This window comes from Nipponia nippon, unplaced genomic scaffold (genome assembly GCF_047370975.1).
Source record: "Nipponia nippon isolate SJK-2023a ecotype South Korea unplaced genomic scaffold, ASM4737097v1 scaffold_8, whole genome shotgun sequence".
In the NCBI taxonomy this organism is placed as follows: domain Eukaryota; kingdom Metazoa; phylum Chordata; class Aves; order Pelecaniformes; family Threskiornithidae; genus Nipponia; species Nipponia nippon.
In genome coordinates, this window is record NW_028262402.1 from 39,189,960 (window position 1) to 39,214,451 (window position 24,492).

The 24,492-nt window shown below is 38.6% G+C and overlaps 1 protein-coding gene across 8 annotated transcripts in view; it reads right to left on the minus strand.

Annotated features, from left to right (window-relative positions):
* The window catches only part of FOCAD (focadhesin), a 135,734-nt gene that overhangs the window by 82,454 nt on the left and 28,788 nt on the right, over positions 1–24,492 (minus strand). For 7 of the 8 annotated variants that reach the window (XR_015700932.1, XR_015700933.1, XM_087741424.1 and 4 more), the window contains 6 exons: positions 23,847–23,948; positions 21,707–21,911; positions 19,253–19,459; positions 18,704–18,791; positions 17,196–17,398; positions 11,698–11,955 (listed from right to left, as the gene is read on the minus strand). Coding sequence is in view for 6 of the 8 variants with exons in the window: in XM_087741424.1 (XP_087597550.1) it covers positions 11,698–11,955; positions 17,196–17,398; positions 18,704–18,791; positions 19,253–19,459; positions 21,707–21,911; positions 23,847–23,948 (1,063 nt within the window). In the remaining 2 variants the exon portion in view is untranslated. Of the gene's footprint in view, positions 1–11,697; positions 11,956–17,195; positions 17,399–18,228; positions 18,371–18,703; positions 18,792–19,252; positions 19,460–21,706; positions 21,912–23,846; positions 23,949–24,492 lie in introns of those variants that run through there. The other variant, XM_087741429.1, reaches the window with a different exon arrangement.

Here is a 24,492-nt window from a genome sequence, read left to right on the forward strand (position 1 = left end):
CCTATCACATGGGTTTACACCACAGAAGTCAAAGGAGTGAGTCCACACACAACGCCCCACACAGCATCACCTTCGAACAGGGCTTTAATGTAACCTGGGGAAGGGAGCTCCTCAGTAATTCTCTGAGCTACCTTTTCTTCTCTGTTCAAAATAGGTCTGTCTTTTTTTTTCCTCTTCCCCACCTGGCTTTATTCTTACCACAGCTCAACTACTATTTCAGACACGCATAGCAATTGGGATTTTTCTCCCCTACCCCACTCTCTGGGGGCTTCCCTGAATTTATCCCATCATGTGCCTTAATCAACACATTCCTCCTAGCTTAAACGTCTTTGAAATGCTTGGTCACACTTTCAAGACCATCATCACAATATTTTATAAATCCTGCATCATAAGGAGTATTCCTTGTTATCACAATATTCTTTAAGGTACAAAAGTGGATGGGGGAAGCAAGTTATTCCAAACTCACCAGCACATGGCAGAGTCTGATTAACATCAATTCTAGTCCCAGTCAAAATTCAGTAATAAGATGTCTGCATTAACGTTGAAAAACAGAAAAATGAAACCTTCACTCAAAACATGAGATTTAATTTGCTTCCTTTCCTTCCCACTCCCCAACTGTAATGATTTGTTTAGACTAACCTATGCACAATGCAGCCGTATTCCCCACTTTACCCATGCCAAAGGGACAACAGCATTACCTAAGAGAAAATTATGTTCATTAGTACAGAGGAAGAAACCTAAAATTAACTTCCTGATTGAATTAAATAGAACCCAAAAGAAGACTTGAGTAACAAAGGCTCAACATCCTCAAAGAAAGAACCTGTTTTGGTTAAATCAAGCCTTAGGGAAAGGGAAGCTTGCACAGAAACCAAATAATACAGGAAGAAAAAAAAAATTCCCCTTGAAGCTAGGAGACTTGATAGATGGAAGCAGTTGTATTTCTGGGCACCTGTTGTACCTTCAGTGTTAAGAAAAAAATAAATCACCTGATTTACTGTTACCCAAATCTTTGAATGATACAAGGTAAATCACAGGGTGATGAGCAAGCAATGGACATCCCATACCTCCAAGGGGCCAATCATTAACACTAACACAGCAACCCGCATCACCATTTTAAACCCCAAAATTATCAGGAAGGCCACACGTGCTCCTCCACTAAGATACATAAGTTTTCCATACAATTGTTAACACAATGTGTGAACAGGGAAGAAATTACTTCTGATAATATTATCCAAAAAGTTTTGTATGCAGCAGCATGGTTCAAAGACTTTTAACTCTGAGGATAAGAGGGTTTTGTTATTTCTTTAAACCGTACCCATCCCTGATAAACACTGTCATTGGTTTACCCTGTGCTGGACAAAAAGCCTACATAAAACATCAGTAGAGATGTCAGATATCATTGCAATGATCAAACTCTTTATCAAAGTTCCTTCCTTCCGATGTCTTCCCATAGTGCCTCTTCCTTTTGCCAGAGGCAGGGTCTTAACGCAGCTCCATTTGGTCTTAAGCTAGTTCTCTATACAATAGGCTACTTCCTGTGTTTTTCTCAGTTGTAGCTACATTGGACTACGTATATGGCAATCCGACTGAATGACATTCAAAATAAATTATAATAAAAATAAATTATTTTCATAATCCTTAGTTATAAATGCATTTAAACCCTTTAAAGTCAGTCTGCTCAGGCCTAGCCTTCATCAGCTGTGATGAGTCCATTCCAAGTCCTGTGTGTGCATTAATTTTCTAGTTACCAAATTTATTCTACACTAAACAGGTACTAAATGAAAGTTCAACAATGACTTTTACACTAACACCTAGTAAACAGATGCTAAGTTCGATTCACAAAATTCTCAGGAAAGGACTAAGCATGTGCTACTGTAATGCCAGTTACATATTTCCTTAAAGGTATTGTCCTTTAAAGTGTACTTGTTTTGAACTGTATATTCAAATTATAAGATTAGGAAAAAAACCAAAATGTTCTAGTACAGCAAAGCTGCTCCTCTCTCCATCTCCCTCATGTATGTAATGGATAAACAATGCTGGGACTAATTTCAATATTAAAATTTACACTAAATCTTCATCAAGGGCTTAACAGCTCCAAAAAGTTGAAACGACGATTCATTAGCTCCCAGTAGGTAGGAAGCAGTTCTGGACAGGGAAGATGCAGCAGTTAGGTCAAGTCTGTCATCAGCAACCTGAAGAAGGGTTTCAAGATTATGTTTTTTGTTTTTAAAATTAATTTGCACCTCAAAAATGACGCCGAGGTATGTCAATAACTCTCCTTTTTAAAGTAAGATTAAACATGCGAGACAAAATGCTTTTATTTAATAAATAGGTCTGAGAACTGTTCTCACTCTCTGCAATTTGTTGGTCTGATTTCATTTTTCTAGGCTACAAGACAGTTATTATTCTTCAAAAGCACAAGCTAAGGGAGAATAGCAGGGGAGGAAGATAATCCTCCTTTTCTGTTTCACGTTTCCTTACATTTTACTGAAGACAAATTGTCCTCATGCAGCCCTTAAGTCAGAACAAAGAGTAAGAAACAGACACAAAACAGTAAGTGAAGTAAAGTCATTTTCAAAAGCAAAAACCTATTTCAAAAAAAATATAACCCAAATACATATTAACGTATGCTGTCCCCATTTTAAATTCTAGATGTAGGGTATCACTTTACATTATTCCCACCACACTTTTTTTTGCTTGCATGCCTATCCTGGAGGGTTCTTTTGGGTCCTTAGTGTTGTTCTCTTACCACACTAAGACATCATTTCAGGCCTCCCACAAAAAGCCAACCAAAAGGCAGGAAATAAATGTCACTGCAAAGTTTCAGGTTTTATTTCTGGGAAATATTGAGTTGAATTTTGGAAGAGAGGTAGTTCTCCAGTAGGCAAGGCAGTGAAACGAACAGGTTTTCAAAAGCATTCAGTACTCTAGTATTTCTTGCTCCAGTGAGCAAGACAAAAGTACTGAAAAAAAATCACACAAATGAAGGAACCAGTTTTTCAGATAAGTGCACAAATGAAACTAAGTTTCTGTTTATAAAAGCTATGAAATAAACTGCTCTCAAAAATCAGAAGCACTTTTTAGAGAACATAAGCTAGGTTTTCAACAGTTTCACGCAGGATCCTAACAAACAAGCTTCAACCATGAACTATCTGTCCACAAGATCTGGCTATAATATAATTGCTTCCCTACACCTACTCTACCAAGTTCATATAATCAGACATAGAACAATACCATCAGGTACCACCTGAGTGAGCCAAATTCAGTTCAACGTATCCTCAAACATGTTTTCTACACAAATAAAAATGCATTTTACTTTTTTTTTTTTAATGCACTCCCAGCCCCAAAGAACACAAAAAAAATGCATCTTCAGATGGATTTCTCAGAAGGGTGTAATTTACCACTAAAATATTTCATTCCAGCAGTTGAAAGGCCATAAAAAAACAGATGTCCTCTAGAGCCTCATAATCCTCTAATAATGGTAACAGATTTTGTGGTACTATTCACCAGTGACCTCTCAGTCAGACAATTTAATTTCTTCCCCTTGCAGCACAGCTGGTTTCACACAGAGTGTAATAACAGTTTTTGCACAACAAGAAAAATTCATCCGATTAGAAGGACTGTATTAAGTCTTTCACGAACAGCATGCGTCAGCACAGCCTCTGCAGTGATTTGATTTAAGACAGCCTAAAAGCCCATGTACTACTCTTCATTCGTCAGCCTTTTTAAAAGATTTCTGGGTTTTCTTCCATAGTGGTTCAGACCGTTACTCCAAAATGCCTCATCTAAAACCACATCTAACATAATCACTAATCTTGTACCATAAAAAGGCTTTTACTCGGTGGGGAAGGAGGAGGTACATACACAGAAGCCTTCTGTAGGCTCTCTTCATGGAAAGGGTAAGAAAATACAAAAATAAAGCATCACCAGAACACTGTCTTGAAAAATCAATTATGGTCATTATTTTTAAACGTAGCAAGGTTTTTTAAATGCTCCATTAATTTACTGCAGAGACAATAGACTCCTTAGAAAAACAACATTCAGTGTGGAAATGCGAGATCCTGTTTGTGAACCCCCCTTGTGGAGCTGTAATAAACATGAAAGCAATGACGATAGCATTCTCAATGCACATTCTCTCTTTCTGACCCTGTTTTGTTCTGAAATACAATTCTTCAACTCAGATTTTGCATGGCAGTCACCTGTGGCTTTTCAATTCAGTATCCACAGCTACAACCACTAATCATCTGAACCACAAAGTAACAGAATTTCACTAGCAGCAGAATTACTGATTATCTTGATCACTTTAAAAAAAAACAAAAAAAAGGGCACCAGTTCTTTTTATGCTATGACCCTCACCATGACATCTCAGCACTTCCATATATTCTGCTATATTACAGGTAGTCCACAGTTTGCTGCAAAGCTGACACTTTTTCATTTTGCCCTGTGGACAGTTTATTTACCTTTTGCAAGGCTAAGCTCTGAGGTCTGCTACCCCAAGTTTACTTTGATTTGAACATGAATCAAAGACATGGAATACAGAATGTACCTGTATTTACTTGGTTCAACCTTCCTTCCATTACAAACACCTGCATTTAAACTAAGCGTTCAAGTGCTGCTAACACCAAAGAAACAGATTCAAGTTAATAGAGGTGACTCTAAAAATAAACTTGGGATTAACAGCCATTTTTTGTTCCCATCTTTCCACACCCAATCTCTTGACTTTCTTCTCTTCTTCAGAACAGCCTTTTAATTACCATGCTGCATACCACCTTCCACTCCATCCTTCAGAAAGTGCCCTATGGAACTGAAGACTCAAAATGTTTAAGAAGCTTTCCACTTTCTTACCTTAAAGGACATTCCAATCACTGTTTTACTACTTACTTTCCCCATCTTTTGTAAAGCACCATTTATTTATGTGGAACTGAATAAAACACAGAACCAAATCAAGCAATTCCCAAAGTATAACTTTGTTATCAATATGTTAGTGGTTGTTGCCATCACACTGCCCACGGAGTTTATTAATCAGTTATTTCCCCCATCCATGAGCTTCAATGCTTTCTCCCCCTGTACTAACTACTTTAACTGAAGACAAAGACCAGATAAGTAATTCTTCCTGCCTTAGAGAGATCATTGCAACTACAAGAAACAACGGGATAATCTTTCAGAGCAGTGGTGTGCCACACTGTAATAATCTCTGTGGACCCATTAAGCAGACTCAGAACTAAAATAACTTGTCAGAGTCAAGACAGATGCCAGGTGATCCCAAGTTCAACTGAGCCAGACAGTAAGTCCCAGTTTTAAAGCGTTAAGATTGTTTAGAACAGAAAATGTAATTTAAAACATGGCTAATGCATTAGATATTCCTAACTGGAGAATATTCAGGTGTCCTTGGTTGCACTTAACTAAGGACCAAGAAGGGAAATATCACCCCAATTAAGCACAGTCGTCTTCTCATGCCAAATTTCCAAGTATCACCCGGCAGAATGCCTGCTGACTGCTTTATGGGATACCACTAAAAAGACACCTGAATACTTTACATATTTTGCAGAAAAGTATTTTAAAGCCCACAAGAATTTAAAAGACTAAAAGCTCACCATTTGCAGTCCCTGTTAGTGAATGAAATGTGAGCCAGTTAGATGAAATCAACGAATTATGGTTTGAGTTCTGCATTTTAAACAACAGTTTCTAATTCACATGGACTTCTGCTGATCATCAGGGAAACAGAAAATATGATGCAGTTTGAACACTGCATTTGGGCACGAGCCATTTTTCCCAATGCCAGGAAGGACTTCTTCACAAGCCTGAACGGCTTCTTAATTCTGAAGTAGTCAGACCACCAGAGTTAGCTTAAGAGGCTGTGTCCATCAATTTTATTTACTGTATTGGTAACCAAAAGCTTTGGCCTAAAATAAGCAGAACAAAGTAGGTAAACCCACTTACGTCACGCTAAGCATCAATAACTTTGGGTTAAATTCCTTTCCCTGTATCTGTCTAACGCTTCTGTAACCCTGCTGACTTGCATTTAAATTTGTCTCTAAAACTGTCCATTTAAAGTCAGCGGAGCTATTCCAGACTACTCCAATGAAATTCAGAAGAGAATCATTCCGTACAGTCAGAGTTCAGGCCATTCTGCTCAGGTGCCATATTACTTCAGTAATTTTTTTTTCAGCAAGTTATTGCTGTTTTGAATGACTACCAAATTACATTTTGAACAACTATATCCAATAGTTAATAAACAAAGCATTATCTCTTTCCTCTTTCTGTAATATGCCACTGATTCATCATAGAACTCAAGACCTATTGCAGCAAACCAAGTTAGAGATGGTCTACAGACAACAACAGGAAACCGCAATAAAAAGCCTGGAATTACCTTGGTGTTTTCTACATGGCTAGCTAGTCACAAGAAGCAAACTGCCTTACTTGCAGCAGTTTGGATCAGAACTAAAGAAGAGTTTCCCAGGATAGGGCAGATGTATGTCTATTGCAGGTGTCACAACACGTAGCCGTAACTTTCCTTCACTCTTCCTAGAGGAAAATTAATTCATTTACAAAGCCTGGGGCCTGTATCCCTGGTTATAGACTATTTAGTGGACTTGTCTAACTACTCATAGTTGGGATATACTGCTCATACTAGTTTTGAATGCTGACTTATAGAAAGAGATTTTCAAGGAGAAACTAAGTTAAAGAAGAGATGCACAAGTGGTTCTACATCAGCTCAGCTTTGCTTTTACATACAAGTGCGATTAATTTTGCTTACTCCTGCCCTTTGAACACAATTAGATGCTTGCCACTTAAAATGAGAAAATGAAGTTTTAATAACTACCTTGCCAAAAAAATCTAGGTCAACAAAGCATCTATAAGCTACCTTAAACTTTGCGTCTTCCCTCAAAAAGCTGTCTCTTGCAGTTACAAGAGAAAATACATCTTGAAGACTGATTTCTAACTGCTGGCTTAGGATCACATTGTCATGGTCAGATCACAGTTTTCATTACTGTAAGCTTTACATTCTTCCTCTTGCCATTGATTAGCTCCACACCTTTCCTCTCAGTTGGAGCTCTAAATGGCATGTAAGAAATAAAAAGCGTTATTTTCTAGCAATACCATCCTATTCCTAATATGCTGCTTATAGAAGGATTCCTTTTCGTTTCCTGGCGATAAGACACTGAGATTGCTTACTTTTATGCTGCCAGCTTTCCAACTTGTACTTAAATAATATGGTCAATATTTCATGCACCTAAAGCTTTGTACCTAGCACAATAAGTAAACATTTTAGCATGGGCTAAAATAACATATGGTAAGGCCACTTCCGTACTAGAACTGGTCAAAAAAAAGTTTAACTGGCAATGTACTTCATATAACACCCCCCTCAAATCCATTATAGTGCATATAACCCAAAACATCAGATCTCTGACAATGAAAAACTCATGAATGAAACACTTCTTAACAGAAACCTTAGCATTGTTAGTAATGCAGAAAACCTTTTTCTAGCTGTGAATTGGATGACCAAGGTAAACCTACATCCTGAGTTCAGAAGACTAACCTGCATTTTTAGAAACAATATTCAAATCTATGGTTTTGTTTATCTTTCAACAAAGAAAATGTGTTGGCTTTTTTTTATATTCTCACTTAAAAAGCATAAAGCCACTTGTTAAGAAAGGCTTAAAAATGCTCAAGGCTTCCACTCACATCAAAACAGTTAAGTAACAACTTACTAAATGAACTCTACAGCACGTTCATTCCAAAAATATTAGACCATGCCATTGTACCTGGTGATCAGCAGCAATACCACCACCATTTGGTAAATGGCTCTCCTAGCATAGGTTGTCTGGAGCTTTACCATGTCAGGAAAAGTAACCTAAGAACTCTTAGTGCAACATATTTATTTCTCCCTGCCACAGACCACCAGAGCCTTTATGATCCAGTATTTTTCACTATAAGGTTCTAAACAAAACACAGCATTGGTATCTTAAGTTAAATGGAGTGACAAGAAGCAGGTGACAAATTAAAAGGAAGCCAAACATTGCATGAAGCAGCAAAAGCAGCTTCAAGTGCCCTCTTGCCACAGCTGTCTGAGAAAGAACCTTTTGCTCTGAAAAGAGCACTGTGAAGTTCTGACTTGCTTGCATGTTTTGTTATGCTTTTTCCTCTGCTTTTTAATTCTCCCATTTTGTGTTACTTAACCATCCTCTAGAAGAGGTACAAGGCTATAACAGAATGGAAGAATTTTAAATCTGTAGTTTCAGAGAAAGAATTCATCCATGTGCAAGAAAATAACAGCCATTTTAAGATAATAAGAAAGAACCATTAAGTGGACAAAGTAAGAATGGGAAAAGAGGTCCTGAAAAGAACAAAAAAGCACTTCATTTTGCACATTTCCACCAGATGGCTAACTTTGAGGAGCCAGTTCTAACTTCTAGCAGCTCAGTATTTCCACTGATGTCAGACTTGTAACATCCAGGGCAATTGCTCTAAACAACAAGTATATCAAGGACACTGAATAAACACTTCAAAAAGAACTATCTAGGAACTAGGCCCTGTTCTTATTCTAACTGTAAATGAGCTGTGTAGCCTTGCAGGTCCTTCCTAAAGCAAATATCAACATTGCAGTTCAGGCTTTGTTGAGACACTGTCATCTGGAATCTGCAACCACTTGTGTATTCACTAAAATGAAATACCATACTAACATTAGCATAATGTTAGCAGCATGCACAGGACAAAACAGGAACTTCAAAATACAATAAAATGAGAAAAGCACAACACTTTCTTATTTAATTAATATACAGGCATGGATGTACTATAACAGCAAATTGCCCAGTAACATTTTTCAGTTCAGCTGATGGCTACTTGGGGTTTGAAGTGTGCATCAGGTGTGCTGCAGACAGCTCAAGTTGACTGTACCCTTCAGTTTAGTTTGCAGTTTTCTCTTCACTGCTATACCTCTTCCCAATATGCTGCATCCATATCTACTCCACTCTGGTGAGACCCCACCTGGAGTACTGCGTCCAGCTCTGGAGTCCTCAGCACAGGAAAGACATGGACCTGTTGGAGCAGGTCCAGAGGAGGGCCACAAAGATGATCAGAGGGATGGAACACCTATGCCATGAGGAAAGGCTGAGACAGTTGGGTTTTTTCAGCTTGGAGAAGAGAAGGCTGTGAGGAGATCATATTGTAGCCTTTCAGTACTTAAAGGTGGACTACAAGAAAGATGGGGACAGACTTTTTAGCAGGGCCAATAGCAATAGGACAAGGGTTGTTGGTTTTAAACCAGAAGAGGGTAGATTCAGACTAGACATAAGGAAGACATTTTTACGATGAGGGTAGCGAAACACTGGAACGGGTTGCCCAGAGAGGTGGTATATGCTCCGTCCCTGGAAACATTCAGGGTCTGGTTGGACGGGGCTCTGAGCACCCTGATCTAGTTGAAGATGTCCCTGCTTATCGCAGAGGGGCTGGACTAAATGACCTTTAAAGGTCCCTTCCAACCCAAACTATTCTATGATTCTTCCAGACAAAAAACAATCAATGCTATGCTACAGATACCACAATGAAAAATCCTTTTAAGACCAATGAAATCTTCTATTTTTTATTCCTCCCTCCAAAGTATTGTATGTGTCTATTTCCTCAAGCTGTAGTGAGAAACGCGATGAATTAAATGTGTTTGGAGGTTACACACTTCTTGGAAACCCAGCTGCAGTTGGTTTGGCTAAGAGGTAAATAATACATTTCACACTTTTTTTTCAGAGCAGTGATTCTTACAGTTCACATAAATTAACAAATTCTGCATGTTCTTCCATGCCCACATAACACACTCAGTTCTGATCAGTAATTCTGATTAGAAACCCTGCAATTTTCTCCAAACTGAAAACTGGACTTCTCAATCTGTTACTGTGTGTCTGAACAGGAGTCAGAAATACTTTTTCAACATACCATCCAAAAAACAAACCCTTATCTTTAATACTGAGGTTAACCAATTTCAAGTGTCTAAAGACAGAAAACAAAAAACCTCGAACTAGCATAATTTAAGCCTAGAAATATAAAATAACTAATCCTCACAAAACCTAATTACAATGCAAAAGTATGACTGAATAAAATGCTAGAAAGACAATAAATAAAAGTTAAAATGAAAAAAAAAAAAAACAGTCAAACTGAGCAAAAAAAAATTAAAGAAATCACATGTTCCCAAATCTGTATCAATTTGAGTGCATTATGAAACACACTCATACAAGAAAACACCAAAACAAAAGGCCAGCCTGAGAGAGATTTGAGAAGAGACATAAAAGGTTAACAGCAGGCAACCCGCAACAGATGAAGCTGTCACCTGGTTTAAAAACTTGTCTGGCTTAAGAAACAGTTATCTCCAAAAGCACTATATAATGGGCCTGGTTTAGCACAGCATTTCAGTATGTGTTCAACAGCAAGAATATCCTGGACTGCTTCCCTGGATCAGAACAACAGTGCTCAGCACGGTAAGTCATCAAGCACATGTCCCATAAGCTGTATCTTTTTCCAACACTTGTGCTGCAGAGTATGATAACTCTTTCAGACAGAAAGCAATTTAAAAAAAAAAATGAAGCAAATAAAGCTTGTCTTTATGGCACATCTGAAATTTGAAGCGCTGCTTCTCCCTTCCCTGCATTTTTTTATTTTACAAATAAGACATGATCGTTTCTGTGTAACGCCTCCTGCATTACCTATTACTGTTTCTACATATCCCCATTGATCTTTCCGGGTTATGTAGGTAAGTATAAGCATACTGCATAATTCTGTCTTGAATTCAGTACTGAAGCAGACAAAGACTATGGACATATTTTTAAGAAGCAAGAATACAGATATCACAAGCAACTTGGCAGTCTTCCAGTAACCACAAAAGAACTCAGAGAATAATTCATGAGGTCACCAAAAGTCAGAAATGGTTTAGTAGCCTCTTTTCAACTTCCTCATGTTGTATTTTCATACTTATTACATAATATCAACAAATAAGCCAGTCTTTCTTCCTAAGCCTAAACAACTAAAAAATACTCCAAAACAGAGACATAATACATATTTTGCTGTAAGTGACACACAAAAGGTGAGCTCTGGCCAGCTTGGGGTATATGCGTGTGCGTGCATACGTGTGTGTCTAAGGGTGAGACCACAGGGGGGCTGCCTACTTGGAGGCCAGGAGGTCCTAGACAGTGTGGGGAGTGTGGGGGCTGTGTGGTCTCTCTCTCTCTCTTTCTCTGCAGGATCAGGGACAGTCTGCACCAGCAACTGTAGTGGAGCTGTGGCTTCAGGGGCTTGTATGTCCAGCTACCAGCAACTGGTGAGACTGGGATCCAGGGGCCGCCTACTATGCACACTGCCTGTCTGTGCCCCATTGCTGGAGGGATCCATACTGTACATATCATCCATATCCATACGTTGTACATATACTCCCACCAGCAGACCTCCATCCTGCTCAGCCAGGAAGTGGAGCAGGATGGGGCCTCTGGTGCTGTTCTGTGTTCCTGTGAGTGCTCTGTGTGTCTGCATTATATACATATAAGCACAGGTATGTGGGTATGCATGTGCTGCGTGTGCATGTACCTACTGGGAAGACAGGCACAGTCTTGCTGCTTGTTGGACCTGGGGTCATGAAGCTGTGGCAGCCCTGCCTCTCTCAGGCTGCAGAATCCAGCTCAATTCCTGTAACAAAATCCAGTAACAGTAAGCTTTTACCTGAGAACAATCAGCCTTGGCTATTTCCGTAGTAGCCTGGAGTACCTCACGAAGAGTGTCTCCATTTTCTTGGATGAGCAGATAAGCCAGCAGAAGAAAAACATGGGCAGGGACTTGAGTTGTAACAGGTAGCAGTGATTTCACTGAAGATAACCAGTTAGTAACTGCAGACTTCTCTTTCATGAGCTCTGTGATCTTCCAGGTTGTATACAATGAGCTGTAAGAGCTGGTTATAGGGAAAAGGAGTTTGCAGGACACCTGAGACCAAGTGAAACAAACAAAATTCTCAATCAACCAAAGAAGGTACCATGAAAGAACAAAGAAAAAAAGCATTAAAAAAAATCCACTTCTGTCATCCAAAACAAACCTTTTTTTTAGGGTCCCAATGCAATAAATGTAAAGAATAAACTGCAATACATTTCTTTACAATCCTTTATATGAACTCTTACACTAAAGATGTTTGAATGGGTTGCTAATTTCCTATTCAGGAGTTCCCCCTTTATTTGGCACCCATCATTCCTGTTCCTGCTGGTAACTGCGGTGCTACTTCCTCACCAAAATGCACACAATCAAACTAGAGTACATTAAAAGCTTCCGTTCCTGACAAAGGCAGGTGCATCACAAAAGTGTAAGTATTATCTACATTATTTTAAGGAAATTCTCTTAACTTTTGATAGTACTTAATAAAACACCACAGTTTAAGTTAATCCGATTTTACATTTTTTGTTTAACTGTTTCACTTCTCAGAACAAAATGTTCTATAGACGCAGTGATGGAAGATAAGATTTAGAAGCAAGAAAGTGGCAAAATACAAGTGAGGAATCCTCCTAACTCAGGTTTTTATATATGTAAAAGTATATATATTTTAAAGCTCCTGCAAATTAATGCAGAAGTTCAAAGTTTTTCATTAAAATAAAAAAGCTTAATCCAAGACAAACCATCTCTCTCCTACTAGTTCTTTGTTTCCTTAGAAAATGCTATGTTTTCAGAAATCTCTTTCCATTTTCAAGACAGCAGTTGGCAGACAGTAATTAGATGAAGAACGTTTATATGAAAATCAGGTCAAGAAAGTATTTGAAAAGAAGTCTCCAAAACGAACATTAAAAATGGAATTCAGACTCCAACAGGGCAGGACTCACTCACCTTTAAATTAACAAGGAAAAAGAGATTTTGAGTGGCAAAAGCTGTTCTCTGTAAAACTGCAGAATTTCATTTTAATCACACTGATCAATGCAATGTAAATTTATTTTGGCTAATGGAAGGTGGAATGCCCCTGTACTTTAGATGACCTTTTAAAAATAACATTAAAATTAGCTTATCCATTACTTATGCATTACAATTACTGTATGTGAAAAATTTATCAATCTATAATGCCATCTCTCTGGCTGGAAATATCACTTGGAGCTAAAATTCTCTTCTGGATACAGTTGTGTAACTGCCATTTATTGATAAATGTATTTAAACTTTATCCAAGGACATACAGTGGGCTAAGAAGAGCTTCAGCATCTGTAAGTTGTATGGCTTAGTTGCCTGCCCCTACAAGATAGTAGGACTTGAAATCAAGATCAGACTATTACAGGTGTTTTCGTTTGGTTTTTTAACACCTGGAAAAAACTGCTAAAATCGGTAGAGTCTCAAATATTATATTGGTATTTCCCATTCCACATTACTTCCCCAAAGGTTTTGCTACACAATTGTACTCACTCCCTTCACCCTTTATTTCAGCTGCATGAAAACAAGCTATCACCATAGTTTTACTTTAACACTGCACCCCATTCAAGCAGGTTAGGTAGAAAATTTCAATCTGCCAACACTGAAATATATATAAAATCCAGCAATGGCAAAGTTAGACACATTCTAACATTTTTCAAAATCTTGGGACTCCAAGTAGAATAATTCTCCATTACCATTACTGCCAAGAAAATATAGCTTTTGGGTGTGGTTAAAAGTAAAAAAGCAGCGTACGAGCTATGGACAGGCAGCCACATACCCTTTGAGGACTACAAGAACCTTGCTAGGGCATGCAGAGATGCAGACAGGAAGGTTAAGGCTCCGCTAGAACTGAAACTGGCCAGAGACATCAAGAAGAAGAAAGGGTTCTTCAGATACGTGAGCACTAAGCAGGAGCACAGGGAAGACACAGGCCCATTACTAAACAGGGCAGGCAAACAAGTTACTATTAATGCTGACAAGGCAGAGGTTCTCACTACCTCCTTTCCTCCGTCTTTACCAGCGTAGCTGGACCCCAGCTCACAGGATCAAGCAGCTACAACAACACACGTGCCGACCCACCAGTAGTGGCCCTCTGCAAGGGCTCAACCCACATAAATCGATGGGCCCAGAGAGAATCCTCCCCAGGGTGTTAACAGAAGTGGCTGACATTGTTGCAAGGCCACTGTTTATTATCTTTGAAAAGTCACGGAGATCGGGGGGGCATTCTGATGACTGGAAGTGGGTAAATGCCACACCCATCTACAAGCATGGCCCAAAAGAGGACCCAAGAAACTACAGGCCCATCAGCTTTACTTCAGTCCCTGGGAAAATGGTGGAACGAGTCCTCACGATTACAAACCAAATGAAGCAGGTGATTGGGAAAACCCAGCACAGATTTACCAAAGGCAAATCATGCCAGGCTAACCTGGTCATCTTCTACAACAAAGTAGCATCTTCTGTTGACATGGAGAGAGCAGTGGATGTTGCTTACCTGGACTTCAGCAAAGCATTTGACTCTGTTTCCCACAGCCTTCTCCTGGACAAACTGTCAAGATACTGCCCGGAGGGTGGTCTGTGAGGTGCGTAGGAAATTGTCTCACAGGCCACACTTAGAGGGTGGTGATCAATGGTTTCTCCTCAGACTGGCAGCCTGTCACAAGCGGTGTCCCCCTGGGATCAGTACTGGGACCCTCGCTGTTCAGCATCTTCATAAATGATCTGGACAATGGGACTGAAAGCACCCTCACCAAGCTTGCTGACGACATGAAATTGGGTGGTGACGTGGATGCATCAGAAGGGAGAGTCATCTTTCAGAGAGACCTGGACAAGCTGGGAGAGTGGGCTAGCAAGAACTGCATGAAGGTCAACAAAGACAAGTACAAAGTCCTGCATCTGGGAGACATAACCAAAGAGCCCGGCACAGGCTCAGATCTGTGTGGCTGGGGAGCAGCCTTGCTGAGAGGGACCTGGGGGTCCCAGTGGACACCAAGCTGAACAGAGTCAGCAGTGCGCCGCTGCAGCAGCCAAGGCAAATTGGATCCTGAGCTGCATCCTCAGGGACATTACTAGCAGAGACAGACATGTGAACATCCCACTTTACTCAGTGCTTGTCAGGCTGCACCTGGAGTACTGGGTCCAGTTCTGGTCCCCACAATTCAAAAAAAAAAAAAGACGTGGACAGACTGGATAGGGTCCAAAGGAGGGCCAAGAAGATAATCAAAGGGCTGGACAACCTGTCTGTAAGTTAGGTCTTTTAACCCTGACGAAAAGAAGGCTCAAGGGGGATGTCCCAACAGTTTTCCCATACTTGAAGGACAGCTACTAAGAGGACAGAAGCTCTCTCTTCACAAGGAACCACATGGAGAGGACAAGGGGCAACAGGTAAAAGTTGCACTGGGAGAGATTTCATCTTGATATAAGAAAGACATTTTTAACAGTGAAAACAATCATTCACTGGAACAACCTCTCCAAGGACATGGTGGAGTCCCCATCACTGGAGATTTTCAAGATGTAATAGGACAGGCTGCTAGATAATCTCATCTAGGCTCCCTTTCCCAAGAAAGGCTGACCCAGATGATCTTTCGAGGTCCCTTCTAACCTGGGCTGTTCTGTGATTCTATGAAAATATACCATAACTTAATTATGTTTGCTCTTAAATACTCTTATTCAAAGCTTGGTCACTGTGGGCATAACGCTTTCTTTTTCCTACCTCATTTCTTGCCCACTTCCCGTGCTAGGAAAGTCTAAGTAAGAAGAATACATTGAAGATTGTATTCTCTTAGGACTGATCTGATCCTACAACACAAACAGACCAAACCCATGGGAACATTAAATAGAAACTTTAAATTTTTTAACCTTTCAGTTGAGAACCAAAGGTTATTGGCATACTTTTTACAAACAATAATCAGGCAAAATGAGTGTCCGTCTCCCCGTTCTCAATTCTAAACATGTATTACCAAAGATCTGCCATGCTGCTTGCTATGAACTCCACAAGGATGTGTATCAGTGAGACAGAAGTGAAGAGACGGTTAGAGAATTCCCACCAAAAAGAAGTGTCTTTGCAGTTTAACATGGCTAACAGAAAAAGTTAAAGTCATCACAAATTATTTAAGCCCTTAAGAGAAAAGCTTTCACACGCTTTTTGAAGCAAGGAGATACCAGAATTAGTAAAACAAATTCTGTTACAGGAAGCCAGTGTTATACAATGTACTGCAATCTCTGTCCTACAGTAACCCAGTAGTCTTGGAAGACATTAAACTAGCTTCTGAAACACCACAGAAAACAGATGGGCCAGTGACACAGAGCATAGAGGACTGAAGTACTTGGAACACCTCTCACTGAAACAAACCTCCAGTGACATCTGTACAGGCTGCCACCTAGAAACTCCCATTAAAAGGAAGTGAGCAGCCTTCTGTACTTAAAGCCATCCCACAGACTATTCTTTCAGAGCAGAATAAGGAGTGTAGGTTTTAGTGCACTTTAAAACATTTATCTTTCATTAGGAGTACAAATGGCCTTGCCTTTTCAGATTTGTGGAAATGGAAGATGAAGTTGCAGAGGGATTCCAAGACAAGGAGACATGGCAGAACTCAGAAATGGCATCTGTTTCTGTCTCCAACTCGTCACATCACCACCCTCCCTACATCACATAACGGGTGTAAAGCAGAAACGGAGCTTAGCTTCCACAGTGCTAAGCACATCTTGATCAAAGAGACTTACTGTCACCTGTTCTCAGAACAGATGGGACAAATGGGTGGAGGGTAGCTAAGTGACATAAGTAAATAAATACAAACAAAAAACCAACAGCACAGATAAAAAGATCCAGGATAATGAGCTGAAATTTGGTAAGTGACACATGTGCTCCGTAACATTCCTCAGCCAAAAGAGAAAGAATGGTAGCTAACAGTCACATGTGATGGTAAGAAAAAGGATATAGATGAGTAGAATAAGCAAGTCTTAAAGAGACAAACTAAATATACATAACCTTGTTTACTACTAAATCCTGTTACTTGATTAACAATGCAGGTGAATTCTTTAATCTATACAGTCTCTAAAAACAAAAAAAAAATTCTCCTAACTAAACTAATATCTAGCATACAAACACACTTCCACTTTACCAGTAGTCTAGTTTTATGGAATATACGTATTTTTGAGTGGTTCGATACAACATACTACACAAAGAGGCTCACACATGTACAGTCTTTCCCAAGCAGCTAGGCGTAATACAGCAATATTCTTAAATGCATTCCCTACCTGCCCCAAAAGAAAGAAAAAAGAAACTTTACCAATTCCTTTTTATCCTTCACACCTTCTTCCTGCAATATTCCCAAAAGATTTAGAGCCAGCTGCTGCCTGGTAGTTCCAGAATCATCCTCTGACAGGCAGTCCCCAACCGTTGTAGAAGATAAGATCTGTAGCACAGGCATCACCAAAGTAAGGGCTGTGGTTGAGATGTTCTGGGTTTCTGAAGAGGAAAGGATCTTGTAGGCTATTTAAGACAAGGTGGAGGAAAACAAAGATCACATAGGGAAAAAAGAACTAACGTAATTTGTACTTCTAGGCATGACACAAATTTTCTAGGAAACACTCTGGTCAAGCAAAGTCAACATTCCCCAGAATTATAGTATGTGCATACTAGAGTTAAAGTGTGAAAGATTTTTTGGTAAAACTCCAATTCTATGTAGAGACCCATACATTTCTGTTGTTTATAGCAAAGTACCAGATGGCAGCAAGAAATACAATAATGGAATGTAGCACAGTCCTTCACTTTTACTGGAATAACTCCACTAATCAAAACTGCTAAGTCGAAAGCTCAGCCAAACATTGCCATGATTGACAGGCCTGCTCACGTAGGATCTGTCAGAATGACAGATTCATTCAGGATGAATGAATCTCAGCTGAGAATATCCTGTTGTTGACTCAAAAATGAAACAGATAAGCTCCAAGATAGCAGGGAGCTTAGAATACAGTAAGATCCATGGAAAAAGTCAGTGTAGCAGGAAAATGTATCTTTACTGCCATTAGATCAAATGTTACTTTTTAAATTCAGGAAAAATGCTGCTTATAAAAAAAAATCACCACAGTCCTGGTTTTGGCTGGGATAGAGTTAATTTTCTTTCTAGTAGCTGGTATAGTGCTGTGTTTTGGATTTAGTATGAGAATAATGTTGATAACACACTGATGTTTTAGTTTTTGCTGAGTAGTGCTTACACTAGTCAAGGACTTTTCAGCTTCCCATGCTCTGCCCAGTGCACAAGAAGCTGGGAGAGGGTACGGCCAGGACAGCTGACCCAGACTGGCCAAAAGGATATTCCATACCATATGACGTCATGCGCAGTATATAAACTGGGCGAGTTCGCCAGGGGGGCAGCAATCACTGCTCGTGGGCAGGCTGGACATCAGTCAGTGGGTGGTAAGAAATTGCATCGGACATCCCTTGTTTTGTATATTCTTTTATCATTATTATTATTTTCTCTTCCTCTGCTGTCTTGTTAAACTGTCTTTATCTCAACCCATGGGTTTTACTTTTTTTCCCCCCGATTCTCTCCCCCATCCCACTGAGGGGGGCTGGTGAGTGAGCAGCTGTGCGGTGCTTAGTTGCCAACTCGGGTTAAACCACATCAGTCCTTTTTTGGCAACCAACGTGGGGCCATGGAGTTTGAGATGACAACAGATCTGACCAGAGCATGTTAAATCCAACTTCACAGGAATGCAGTGCTTATTTTCATAAACATGAAGAAACAAAGACACAGTCTTAAGAGTGTGGATTCCTCTTTCACAAGAAAAGCTTTACCTAGACTCAAAACAGACTTTTGCTGACTTTCTGGTGTTTGCAGCAGTAGAAGTGCTAGCCCAATTATACACTGTTCCACTGGAAATACCTACGAGGTAAAAAGAAAGAGGTTCAAGTCGTCTTTGTTTTTCAGTGGCATTAAACAGTACAAATGGGCAACAACCAAAACTCTATAAGGAGTTTCTTCATGGATCATAGTGAGTGCACGCACAGCAACACAGCACATGCAAGAATATGAATAGTGTAAAAATAGTTTTTTAACTGAATAACTGCAATAATTTAATTTGTTACTTTGTTCAAATCATTTTAGCTCAGTTTAAACCAACTCCCATACTAAAAGGTTAACTGACATACACAGAACCAGTTAAGCTTTTGCCTTCTGAAGGTCTTCAATCAAGAAAAAAAAAAAACAAAAACAACACAGAAGCTTTTGAAACAACACTGGTCACTTGCAGATAAATGCCATGTATGAATGTCTCTAAATACTGCCTTAAACATGACATTCTTGAAATTTAATCCAACTATTTTTTTTTCCCCATGAACTCTTACCTTTTTTAAGAGCTCAAAGTTATTCTCTATTAAGGACATCAAAGATGAGCATTCTCCCGTTACATTTAAACACACTTCAGAGAAGCATAACAGTTGCAGACAAAACTGGGATAACTGAACTTTCCAAAACACAGGATAGCGCAGTAGGCTGAGGAATAGCTCTTGCAGAAAAAACATGGCTTCTGTAACTTGCAGTAAGTCTTTAAGCTGTAGAGAGGCAGTTAAAAAATAAAACAAAAACCAAAACACATTCTGGTTTAGTTCCCCTTCCCTATCTATGCAGAATTCCCCAAGTTTAGAATTAGTTCTATATAGCTCTGCAATATTTCCATTGCAAATATTACTAAGACATTGAAGAAACTAATTTATAAACTAAACCCAGGAATCTCTTATCCAACTTCCCTGAAAAAAAACAATAGATGGACTGCTCTTTAATGTTTTGAAATAAAATTAGAAACGTGTGAAAGAATAAAAAGATTTCTTGGTAGCTGATAAGAAAAATCCCTTTTTCCTCAAAAGCAATAGCAAATCAATTCAGTTCTCAGGGTTCTCTCAGCAACATAAAACAAATTGTGTCAAGATTTCATACAGCAGGTAAATATTCTTGTAACGGAAACATCCTGCTCTAGGACATTTCCTGTGTAATGTAACCAAGATCTTAACATACGTCTCAAAAGAGAAAGGGAGTGGCATTATCTGCTTCTAGACCACCATGTAATCTATCTACTACAAAAATGAAAAACTGAAGTGTGATACCCAAAAGCAGTATCTCCATATTTGGAAGCCAAGTAAAGAGGTTTCAAGCAGCAGATTACCTCAAAATCCTAATGCATTAGATAAGAGCATTTCTGCTCTTGAAAATTCTAGTTCCAGATAAACCCAGTTGTTCCGATATAAACTCTGGAGCCAGCATTAAGGATAACATCCTTATTTTTAGTCCCTGGAACAAATTCTATGAATAATCTGCTCTAATCAGAAGTCTCATGTCCACTGATTTTTTTTCAGCAAAAAAGTCTACGGGTGACCAGCTGTACTTTTGACAGTTTTGTTGATACTGTCAGACAAAATGACTAGGAAGCATTTCAGCATTTATATAATACAGAGGATTAAATAAGACTAAGCTTAAAGGAAGGATAAGAAGAACATGAAGTTCAGAGAAAGAAGGAGAAGGAACGACAGGTTATAAAACAGTCCATCAAATAGGCTTCTTGAAGGAAGTATTTCCCTTTCCATTGTGAAAGCTGTATCTCAGGCAAGACAGAAACATTCAAGTGTTAATATGAGTTTTAAAAAAATGCAACAGATTTCTAGTAAAAAAAAAAAGTGCCAACAAGCATGGAGGAAATAAAGGTTCACAACTAATTTTATAAGTCTCCTTCAGTGCCATTTTTATGGCTAAATGTTACCAAGTTAGAAGCTTGGTCATACATTCAAGACACGATGTTATACTGAAGTTCCGGTAGAATCAAGACAAAGTGAGAAACATCCCCATAACTAGAAAAAGTCAGCATCTACCTGTCATCACAAAGAGTAGACCGGAACCAAGGTAAATGCATATAATACAAATTATTTGTCCAAAAGATTGTGAAAAGTAGCTACCAGTAGAAAGTAGACTCTACTAGTAAAACTCCCCAGGAGGAAGATGCTACCAAATATCCTCATATCAAGCCTACTTAGCTTTACATTGTCAATGTTATCAAACCTTCTCTCTATGGCAATAATACCATAGCACCTCATGTTTCACTGAATATATTTGAAACTGAAGATGCTGCTCTAATATTAAAGAGGAAGCAAAAGGTACCGAGGTACAAAAAGCTTAACCAATGTCACAGTAAAGCGTGACACACAGCAGACCTATTAACCTTAACCAACACCCAAGAACCCTAACAAAAGGGGACAGGAAAGATTAAATCCCTAGCTCCTAGCAAGTATCACTGTGCAACTTAAAGATACATTCAAAGACTTCAGCATATTCCAGAGGGATTAAATTTTGTCTTCAGATCCACTAACCCCTCTATTACAAATAGTGAGAAAGGAATATCTAGGTGTACGTAAATCATGCTTCTCATATAGTTTGTTTCATTTTAATATTATTCATGCTAAGTTAAAGATGGTACTTTTTTGACAAATATCTTACCATTTAACAACATTCTCTCTCTCATAGGTATCTCTACAAGTTTACTGTATGTTTACTGAGGCAACTAGTGGCAAATAATTATGGTAAACATGTGCTTCAGTTTACATCTTATCAGGTGTATCAGATTTGAAAAATTAAGAAGTTTTACCTTCTACCAGAAAGAGACAGTTTGTTAGATTTCTGTACTACCAACAAATCAGGTCTATAGGAAATGGAAGAGAATGCTCTATTTGCACACGTAAAAGGCAATAATAATAATACTATCATTGCTTTGATAGCACTTATGTGTAAAAGGTGGGGTCAGGCAACAATTGTACCTGAAGGTGTGGAATCAAATCATACAGAAGTTGAAGAATCTGGCATTCTAGCACGGCGGGTGCTTCTTTGTGCTTTGGACCATGAGGCTGAAGTAAGATCTTAAGTAAACCCATTCGCAGTTCAGCATATTCCCGTAACTGAGATGGTTCGCAATACAGATATCTTAGAAACGGAGCCATTATGCCAACACACGAACTCTGTGCCCTGCAGTTCAAGAAATAAGTTTGTCAAGACTGCTTTCTGCTGAAAACTTAATGACAAGGAAAACCCAAGCAATGTGACACTCCCTGCAATAACTTACAGGATGCAATTAACAGAAAGGTGTTATGAAAGGCATTACTAAATCTCACAAAACCCCTTCGACTCACTAGCACGGAGTACTGTCATGAGAACTTATAGAGCAACCATACAATGAAGTGCAATACGTACTTGCAGATTATGACACTCTAAATTTTATTCTTTTTTTTTTTCTCATCAATTCAAGAAAGTGACTTTCCTTGCTGAATGTCATGAGAGCCTAGTGTGCCATTCTGAAGTAGCATTTGGACAAGACTATTCAGAAATATCTTTTTAAAACACATAAAACCTAATTTCAATTAAAAAGAGCCATCCATTCCTTGCCAGTTTTTGCCCAATGGTCTGAAATAATTACATGAAACAGGAACTGCTTTAACCAAGATGGCTTCCCAGTAAAAAAATTATCACAGAACAATTCTTTTGGCTTGACTATGTTAGGAGTACCAGCTGTTCTTGACATTATTAAAATAATGAAATAAAGCTAATGATCAATACATAAACAAATAAACAGGGAATCAAAATTAAAAGTCAGTTTTAAAAAAAGACTCAGCCCTGATGCAGAGCTTTACAAAGAACTCAGTAACAGATCTACATCAACATGTGTGGTGCTTGTTGATGTCGTGCTTAGGGACATGGTTTAGTGGTGGACTTGGCAGTGTTAGGTTAATGGTTGAACTCAATGTTTTTAAGGGTCTTTTCCAACCTAAATGATTCTATGATTCCTATTCTCAGTCTAGAACTTTATTCCACAGAAGCCTTTGCACAAAAAGTGGCAAAGGAAGTTTGATACTACCCTTTTCAGCAGGAACAACTCTTGCTTTAATTCAAAACAAGCCACCACCAAAAAAATGCACAGTTCATTCCATCATTCAGACATCTGACAGGACTCTTCACGATTCCCAGATTCAACAGCTGAGTAGGAGAACAAGTCTACAAGCAGTATTTTCAAAATACTCCCATCAATTAAATTGAACAAAACACACTTCTGCTTGAAAGTCTCACTGTTGATCAGGTAGTCTAGGCCCACTAGAAATTTAAGAGATTAATAAACTTATTTGTTTACTCAGAGCAACAGAATACAGAAGACAATTTCACTGTACTGTTACTCTGTTGGATTTGTATGAGTCTTCCAGAAAACACGAGAAAAGAGACAGTTTTTATCTGAAAAACATACATATAGGTGTAAAATCACTGAAAACATTTGGCTTTAAGGCTGCTACAGCATTTGATATCTTACACTGAAGCTTTATTGGACAAGTTCCTTGGAGGTAAGCATGAAGAAATGTTGAAATTGTTGGTAGCTTGGATATTTGTTCATTGTTAAAGATATTTTATAAGGCTGTGCCACTGATTTTTTCTTTTTTTTTTTTTTTAAATCAAGAAGCATACATCATTTTTAGAGACCTCATCCTTTACTGTGACATATAATCATCCGTGCTTTCCCATTATCATCCCACCATTTTGTATAGATGAGTTATACCTGCATACAAGTTTTTTTTTTGACTAAGCAGTCAAAACCTTGACAAAGCAAACAATCAAAATTGCTTCTTTTTAAAAAAAAATTCCAAAGATGCTATCAATTTTGCACTAATTTTTCCACATCCATAAAAATCATATCAACATAAAAGAGTTTAAAAAAAACTATAAAAATCAATTTTTATGGATTATTCTAGTATTTTATTAATATTCTACTTTTAACCTTTAAATGGTGTCATTAAATTTTATAATCTTTTTTAAAAGACAGAATTCTTACTGCTCATTGCAGCTGCCTTCAAGAATAAAGTTACACTGATATGATAAAGTTATCTACGTTTGCTATTTTTTAATTATTCATTCATTTACCTCTCTGGACACTGACGGAAAAATACTGTTATCTGCTGCAGTAGAACCGGCCAGCAATCAGTTCTGTTTTCAAGGACACTGATTAATGGATGAGGAGTGTTCCTGAAACACAAAGAAATCACATTTGGATCTGTAACGCAGAAAGAGAGTGTGCAAGACTGCCTTCAAAATAAAAGCAGCTGTAGAAAGACACAATTTATCCCCCTGGTATTACCAACTCCCTTTACCAGCTCTGCCAAGACTGCTACACCATCAAAAGAGCACATTTTATAGGAACTTTGGGAAACAAGATTATAACAAAATCACTATTCAAAAAGTCTTGGTCTGATTTTTCTTTTTTTTTCTAAATAAATGTCGAAGGATCACTGTTCAAATGCGTGGCCTGATTTGAGTCATTGGTAGCAGCACAAGGCTCTAGCAGTGGGCTCCAAGTAATATCACAGAAAAATTTGAACCACATGTCACACATCAGTCCAGTCTTTCAAGCACAGGTACAAACCATCAGCACCTGAGACCAATCGAGGTGACTGTCATCCCACATACTACTTGAAATCTGCTCTCAACATTTATTTATTTCTCCTTTTTTTTTTTTCAGGTAGTGAAAGAAGCAGGAAAGGAGAAAGGCTGCCCATACCACCAGCCTAGA